At 38.4% G+C, this 8,748-nt stretch overlaps 1 protein-coding gene across 2 annotated transcripts; it reads left to right on the top strand.

The window, feature by feature from the left end:
- Window positions 1-547: 547 nt before the first annotated feature.
- Window positions 548-8,498, top strand: scn3b (sodium channel, voltage-gated, type III, beta). Of its 2 annotated transcripts, none has more exons than XM_085371133.1 (5): window positions 548-602; window positions 2,631-2,821; window positions 2,909-3,137; window positions 5,664-5,802; window positions 8,435-8,498. In XM_085371133.1, the coding sequence occupies exons 1-5, from the start codon at window positions 548-550 to the stop codon at window positions 8,496-8,498; spliced, it is 678 nt and encodes a 225-aa protein (XP_085227259.1). The 2 variants fall into 2 exon arrangements, with proteins under 2 accessions (XP_085227259.1, XP_085227260.1); XM_085371134.1 differs by having other exon boundaries at window positions 2,631-2,806.
- Window positions 8,499-8,748: the final 250 nt, after the last annotated feature.

An 8,748-nucleotide genomic window follows, 5' to 3' on the forward strand; every position in this document is an offset into this window, starting at 1 on the left:
GATCTCGCAACAATAAGTGAGTACGTCGCCTTTTGAGAATCCACAGGTTCCAGATGCTATCCGCCCGTTTCTAGAAAGATTTCCGCGGTGTTTCTGGATGGGTCCGTACTCAGTGACAGCAGTTATGCGCGAAGAAACTGTGGGATCACTCATGTAGTCGTCTCACATCACGGACTTGTTTATTTCCCCGAGTCGAGGAAATGATGAACTTAGTTCTTACTGTGTAAATGAGAATTGCGCATTAAGGGCTATATGAACGCTTCGGTTATTAGATGAGCGCCTCAAAATAACGATTAAAATCCAAGAAGAACCCTTTTTGAATGTGTAAATCAGAAACGCGTCTTTTCTAAGAGTTCTTGGCGTGGATTTTCAGACACGAAGAGGAAAGTTACCTGCGCTCTTATCGGCCGAGAAGAGGCGCTGTCCGTGGTCCTGAAGTCTTTTCAACAACTCCTCTGTCTCACACCAGACCTCGTGTGAAGACTACTTGAGAAAAAGACCAAGTTAAAGCGATACTGTCCTCCAGCAGCTCCACAAAGAGCTGAATATGGTAACGCAATATAAGCTTCATCGGCAAACTTTGGTACTTTTGATTTATCTTGGTAAGTATAATTCTGCAAGATGTCAAAATATCCTGTTTGACTGTGGACTTATCATTTTCTATCGTACGTTTTTATACAACAATGAGTAATCAGGGGCCTTGGCAGTGGCTTGCGAACCACACAGGAAGCTGTGAACTCAAAACCCAGTTTCAGAGCAGTCCCATTGGTCTGCAGAGCCCTTCACTGCTTAATGTTGTCAGCATTTAAGGGAAATGAATAGAATCATTGAAGAGAGGCCACTGGGGTTAAGTTTCTTCACTTTCCCCATTTCCTCTGTCCCCTTCATGCCTTCCTCTCTATTTCTCTGCTCTGTTTCCATGTGTTTGTGTGAGCCCTCAGCTTAAAAAAAAAGAGAGAGAGGATAGAATCAATGTTTGTCACTGTCAGCCCAGCGGGCTTTGGGTTATATAAGAGCACTGGGCCCAGTCACATAAACACAAGTAATGTGTCTTTGTGATTATAATCCACTGAATTTTTTTTCTTGCATATGTTTACTCACTTCCTACGCCTCTCCCAATATTCTTCTACCACTAATGCATTTATATTTCAATTAGCTCCTCCCTTTTGTATTATTTCCCTCTTCCTACACTACCCACAGTTTCTGCACTCCCTCTATCCATTTATTCCTCCCACTGCTAGTAAATACTAATGGGCAGAGGCCATCATTAGGGCTTGAATTTGCTATCAATATTGTGACTTAAGTGTCTCCAATGGCCCACAGAGCTTTATAAACCAGTTTATCTTTTTAATGCTCACTGACTTTGCATCTGGTTCAACATTGGGTTCAGTGTGAGACCCGATGACCACCACACATCAGTGGGTCATTAAGTTATTACAAAGCATTAAAACTGTTCTAGCATGTGTTTATGAATAACTAAAAAATGATGCATCGCGGCAGATTCTACAGAATGCTTGGAATTTGATCAGTAATAAGTGCATCTTTAAAGGGACATTTGACACCTAAAAACAAATACACTATATATTTTGTTTCCTCTTTCCATTGTGTTGGTCAGTTTTAAGAAAGTACATTTTTACAAAATCGAATACATAAGTATTTGTTTTATTTTAAACCTTTGGAAAGCACATTCTTAATGTTTAGTGGGTTCAGCTTGTCACATCATTCATGTATAAAAAAATATGGTCATGGTAAAAAGAAGGTGAACCCTCTGAAAATGAACCCAATTCTAAGGTTTTAGATAACAGAATATAGCAAAAGTGTATCTAGTCTTTACCAGGTCTTAAAATTAGGTAAATAGAACCTAACATGTACAGCAGTACATGTTAGACTGTTATTGATTTGCCAAAAACTAAGCTAAAAGAAGCAGTCGGTAGCTTATAGAACCAATTAATTCACTTTCCTTTCAGTTCACTTTTATTTATATAGCAGCAAATCATAACTTCAGCTGCCTCGGGGTGCTTTATATTGTAAGGTAAAGACCTTACAATAATACAGAGAAATCCCCAACAATCAGACAACCCCCCTTTGAGCATGCACCTGACAGTGGGAAAGAAACTCTGTGCCATTGTAGTCTTAAAATAATCTTAACATTTAATGATTGACTTCAGACTGTTAAGAAAAGACCTAATAACCCTGCCCAGATTGATGGACAGTAACAGTTGCTTCTCCATTGCCGATGTCTTTCTTCCTTGGCTTTGTGTTAACTCACGCCTGAATGCTCCAGATGATCAATTAATCGAGTATGTTTGATTTGCAGCACCTGGCCTTTTAACTCATATGGAGGCAGTAAGAGTGTATGTCGTTTTTCACACGTAGCTTCTGCATTTTGGATTAGTTTTTGTAAGGAAATAATGACACAGTGTAGGATGTCATGTTTTCTAGTTTATCTTGGTTGTATTTGTTGAATTTAAAGACCTGCTAAGGATGAGATTATTTTTAATTATATTCTTATGTGTGAAACCAAAGAGGGTGTGCTTTCTTTTTTTCTACTCTTTTTCTCTCTCTTTTTTTTTTTTTTACAATTACATTGCGGTAAACTAAATATATGTAACCTTTCCATGCTTCTCAAGTCCACCTGTGCATGCCGGTATGTGTCGATGTCCAGTCAGACACAGAAGCAATTGTGGGAAAAGCCATGAAGTTGACCTGCATCTCCTGTTTGAAGAGGGAGGAGGTCACCGTAAAGACATTTGTAAAATGGCTTTACACCCCAAGTCCAACAAAAGGCAAAAATATTTCATATCTTGTAAGTTGTTTCTACGTTATTGTAAATGATCTAGCACATTGTGATTTTGCTCACACTGTATGTGTATTTAATTAATGCCTGCACACTTTTCCTTTCTCCTAGATATACGAATATAACACTAACAATTCCAATGTGGACGATAATCCATTTAAGGACCGTCTAAACTGGAACGGAAGCAAGGACTTACAAGAGGTCTCCATTGAAATCCGTAATGTCACCCATAATGACAGTGGTTTGTATACCTGTGAAATTCGTCGTTTGTTTGACTTTGAACTATACACTCCAGTCTTCGAAGTAAACAAGACCATCAACCTGACTGTGAAGGAGAAAGGTATGCCTAAATGTAAAATTCTTGCACGCTATCCACCTGTGTCCTGTGCTCAACTTTAGCTCTTTTTTCCACATCAGTAACACGAAATAAGTCAAATATAAATGGAAACTAAAAAGCTAGTAATGACTGATATGATGAAAAATCTCTCTCTCAAATATCTTCCCAGCATTAGTTTGTGTATGTTCCATTTTCCCCACATGCTCTAATATTAACAGGGCAGATTTGTTTTTGTTAACGAGTATTCTCCAAACTCACTTAATGAAAAGAGTTTGCAAATGCAGTACACCTTAAGTGACGATTCCACTGTAGACCTGCACATTTAACACTGAGATGAGAGAAAGACTAGTCTGTGTTTTATGTTTATTTATGTTGCACAAATCACCAACAGTAGATAAAAAAATAGTACATCTAATATTGTGTGTGTGAACGCAGTCTGCCACTAACTGCACCGCTTTCCTTCTTTCCCCCTTTCTTGTGACTGCACTGGTTTAAAAGGAATAACTGTGTGTTGTTTTGTCTGCCTTTATTGTCCATCAAAGCGTTCTTCTGTTGTCAGTGAAGGTGTTAATTCAAACCAGCTACTTTGCTATCTATAATAAGGGGTAATGTATTCTGCTTCCTGAATGCTTGGCTTGCTGAATGTGTCATGTTCCACCTTAATCGAATATACCCTACGTATATTTGAAATTACTCAACTCTCCCCATTTCTCTAACCTTACATTTTCTATATATGCTTGCACATAACATATTGTGAGCTATCAGGCGATAGGCTAGTTTGATTTAAAGAGTTTGCACCCACAAAAAGAAGACTGAAGAATAGAGTACAGTTAGATTGTTTTTATTATATTCACAGCCTGTCCTCCATATTTCACACAACAGTTGTTTCAGATTTCAAAAAGCCTGCAGCTAGTGCACTGTACACTAGACCATGGTTACATTAATGTTGCAGTAATGGCATCCATAGTGGTAGAATGGATTACTTCGTGGCTGACATATCCATGCTTTCCCATCAAAGGGATTATATTTCACTAATATTCTCCTTTTGCTGGGGCTGCTGAATCAAATCAGAAAAAGCTGTCAGCTGTCTGGTCAGCAGGCTTTCTGGAATTTGTTATACACTAAGTGACACAGTGGTTCACAGTCACTCGTTATGAAAACAAATGAAGGACAATAAAAGGAAAACTTTCTTTAACAGCCGAAGGTGCCCATGTGCACTTTGAAACAGCTTCCGCTTGCTTGTAATCCCTCTTCTTGCTCTTAATGGGTTGTTAATGGGATGCTGTTCTAATGGTCTTCCATTGTAAACAATGGACAGAAAGCAATAAATGAGAAAGCATTTTCAACAGGATGTTGACAAGATATCAAACAAGATATTTGTTTGATTTCACTGACTGGATATTGAATTATCAGTAAAATAAACTATCTGTTGAACCGCAGTGACATTAAAACCACCTGTCGAGTACTTTGTATGCCTGCTCTGGGGGTGCCTTTGTCTCACGATAATAAATAAGCAGCAGATTCCTTAGTACCTGCAGGATGGTGCCTCCATAGGTGGGGCTTGTTCTCGTTCTTCACCTGCATGGTTAATTTGGAGGGAGTTTGGAGGCAGTGCCTTGGGCTCGTTCTTAATTAGTTTTATTGTGTAGCCATATGTTCTATAATGTCTATGCTGGTGAAGAGCGTCATAGTTGTATACAAGACTCGCAGAATTTAATCCCAGCAGGCATTGTGAATGGTTTTAATGTTGCAGCTAATCTCAGTGTATATTAAGTATGTAATATTTAGAATAGGACTGGATGATTTATGTGCTATTACTTATTCCAGAAGCATCTCAGAATGGCTAATGAGCAGAAGAGGATTGTTTACAAGGAACAAAAGCCGTTCTGGTGTCAAAAACAGCATGCAATTATTTTTATGACAGATTCTAAAGTTAGAGTATGTTTCACGCTCTGAGAACCTCTGTGACATTGCATATTCATCCTATTTTCATACTTAAAGATACCCTGTGGAGATTTAGTGTTTTTATATGCAGATTTAGGTCGAATGTTCGATAGAGATGTTTGCATACACATATGTAACAACAAGATAAGCTCTGCAACAAAACAGTGAACACTGTTAGGAAATGTTTGGTATAAAAGCAGCCTTGCAAAATCTCCACTGGGCACCTTTAACTCTGTAGGGTCTTTTTCATTATATTACAGGTATGGCCATAATATTATGAATGCAACATGAAGTAGTTTCTGCATCACTTTTTAAGAGTATCTACAGTCAGGATGCTCCTGAATAAAACACCTTTGTTTGCTTTATTGTTGTAGCTGCATAACCATATTTATTATTTGTTTAATTGGATTTGTTCTTCAGTGAAAGACATAAGACAATGCATTAAAAAATTATGTATGACAAATGATTGTGGATCAGCAGTGTTGTACAAGATCAGGTCTCTTCTGCTTTTTTCTGCTCGCGGTATTCCAAGGAAGCATGCATAATGAATAATACATGTGCTTTGCCACTGTTTTAACTCTGCAGCCAGTGACGACACCACTGCAATCTACTCTGAGATCATGATGTATGTGTTGCTGGTGTTCTTGACCTTCTGGCTGTTGGTAGAAATGGTCTACTGCTACAGGAAGATCTCCAAGTCTGATGAGCAGGCCCAGGACACAGCGTGAGTCTCATGTACAGATGCACAGACAGATAAATGTTAGCAGGGATGTGACTGAACAGCGAATTTAAACAGCGTGTGTCCTGAACACAACCATGACGTCACATTTTCAGATATTTATGCGTTATGAGTCAAAACTCAGCAGTGGGTTTACATTAATTTGAAAGTCTGAAGTCACCAAGGAAGTGCACAAATAGCTGTAAGTGTGTATTTGCTTAGGACTTCTGGTTACATAATTGTAATTTAAAATCTAAAAAATATGGTGGGTAGGGAAATGAGATTTAAGAGTCAATCGGGGAAGAAAGGGACTGAGAGTGAAGGAATGAGGCAGGGGGGCAAACACACAGACAGAGAAGTAATTCAGTCCATCAGTTTGTAACCCTCCTGCAACACTAATCTGTCTTTTACCTAAACTGCTGACTGCTCTTTTTTTCTAAACAACCTTTTAACATCCGTGATGGATTTTCAGCTCCATCAGTGACGGGCATTTTGCATCGCCTTGTCAGTAATGTCAAAGACCCAAATGCACCTTTATAGTCAGCTCCCACTGGATTTTAGTGGTGCTTCACAACCCACAGTTACAACTTTTGTACAGGGACCTTATGTCCTGAAGAGAGCAATCATGCATGTGCTGATCCGGTTATTTTTATTTTGCAAACACTTACTGAATCTGCTACACTACATATCTGCTTCCTTCAGTGACAGATTAAGTCCACGTACTGCACAATATGCACAACATTGCTGAATATTCACAAGACCCAATATCCAGGGTTTAGACATATTACAACATAATAAATAGTGAAGTGTTTCTGTGAGCTAATATATTTCAAAGAACTATATTTTCAACTAAATTTGAAACTAAACTTCTCTAAAAATATTCGGTTATTCATTGGCTTTCTATTTTACTATTAGCACTAACAGGTAATTAAGAGTTATTGGAAGTGGCAGAATTAAAATGCAGAACTTTTCTCACAGTTTTCAAACTTTAGAAAACAGTCATGTACTATCTCATATTTGTGTAGTGACAAATGTAATCAAGCACAAAATTAAAAATTACAGCATTATTGGCCAGTGAGGCCAATGTTTCAGTGTTGTCAGATAGACAGACACACAGACAGATAGACGGACTTTGGGGCTATTTTGTAATCAGTATTGTTTTTTAATATGGTTTAATTTAAATAGCAGTAAATCACTCTGACACTTCTTGGTCGCTGAGTTTTACAAAGTAGGTATTACAATCTGTGTTTTCCTGAAGCATTTAGGTTCAATTTTATGAACAGTAGACAAATTGACAGATAAATTAATAGTCCAATTATCAAAAAATAAAATGCTCCAAAAATTCAAAATATCAAGGCAACCTGATTCAAAGGCTTTCTGAGTTTTCTTATCTGTTGATATTCTAAGATTTATGCATTTCGATGTCCTCAGCAGCTTGAATTTTCTTCTTCTTTTGCGGTGTGCATTGTGTTTTCTCCTAGTTGTGAATTGGGGACCTTTTGTGTCTCAATCACACTTTTAATTTCCAATTTAAACAATTTTACTTTTTTAATTTTGTTTGGAAAATGAATTGCCCCCATGAATTAAATACAAGTGGCTCCACTGATTCTGGTGAACCATCGGAAATATAGGAGAAACCAAAAGTTCCATCCATCCATTTCCTTCCGGCCCAGGTGTCGTAGGGCGAGAGGAAATGGGACACGCTGAACCAAAGAAAGACATACAACCATTCGCACACTGGGCAATTTAAAATAACCAGTTAACCTAATGCCATGAACTACAAGTCGCTGGACTGTGGGAGGAAACACATAGACACAGAAAGGACCTTCTCATTATCAAGTAACAGTGCCACACCCCCAAAAACGAAAAGTTGTAAAGCAAAAGAAAGAAGCTTTTTAATTTAAAGTCAACCGCAACAGTCAAAAAGCTCAGAAATCTCAAAAAACTATTAGATCTGAGTTTTCTCAGCTGTAATACTGTAGCCTTGTCACTACCTGTAGCTGAAAGACTGCATAGGCTTTGGCCATTAGCCATTAGTGACCCTTATGACAACACAGAAGGTCTACCCACTCAAAGAATGCCATATGTAGCACAAGTAGGACATTTTGAGATTACCTTTTGTGATGCATTAGTGGTTGAGAACGTATTAGTCATGTCCCTAAAGGAGAAGATAGGAGGCAACGATGTGATCTGTCAAAGAGTTAAATTAGGCTATTTCTGAAATGTGCTTACAGTCACAAAACTCGTTTCACTTGTATAAAGTGTTCTTCATCTACACACTTTCAGTGCAGCTCTTTTGAATTGGGAGCATATTCAGTGCAAGTACTGTGTTTTGTTTTTTTAAACATGCTGATGGTTGGCTGTAAAATGCTGAATTAGGATGTCACATCTTGCACATCTTGATGTGCCTTCCACGCAGTCCCTAGGGCACTGCTCGGATTAGATATTTTTTATCTGGTAAAACTCATTCCTTAATTTCTGTGAATTAGAGTCACATTTTCACGCTTCAATAAACAAAACGGAAATTCAGAATTGTTACACTGTCATGAGCACTAAGTAGCTGTGGTGTGTGGTGCTAGAGAGGCCCATAGCACCAGGTCTTAGACACACCTCTGTTTTTCTGCCAATCTGCCCACAGGACAAACTACCTAGCCATTCCCTCTGAGCAGAAAGACAATCCAGCCGCTCCTGTTACAGAATAACAGTGGTTTTCAATGACACGGTATTTTATATGTGATTCTCTCATCCCAATTCTAATCACTGAAATCATCCCTTGTCTTTCAATTCATGTGTTTGTACCTTTATCACTCATAATTGTGCAGCTCTGTGGAGGAGTCTGCTGCTTCAACACCCCTTGTGCCCTTCTTTCTCATCCCCTTCAAAGGGGCTTTCATTTCTGACATTTAAAAAAAACAACAAAAAAAACGGCCTCACTTAATCACGAATCCTCCA

The sequence above is a fragment of the Diplotaxodon limnothrissa genome, linkage group LG14 (assembly GCF_057381915.1).
Source record: "Diplotaxodon limnothrissa isolate DT_005_m linkage group LG14, D_limnothrissa_male_GT1.1, whole genome shotgun sequence".
Lineage (NCBI taxonomy): Eukaryota > Metazoa > Chordata > Actinopteri > Cichliformes > Cichlidae > Diplotaxodon > Diplotaxodon limnothrissa.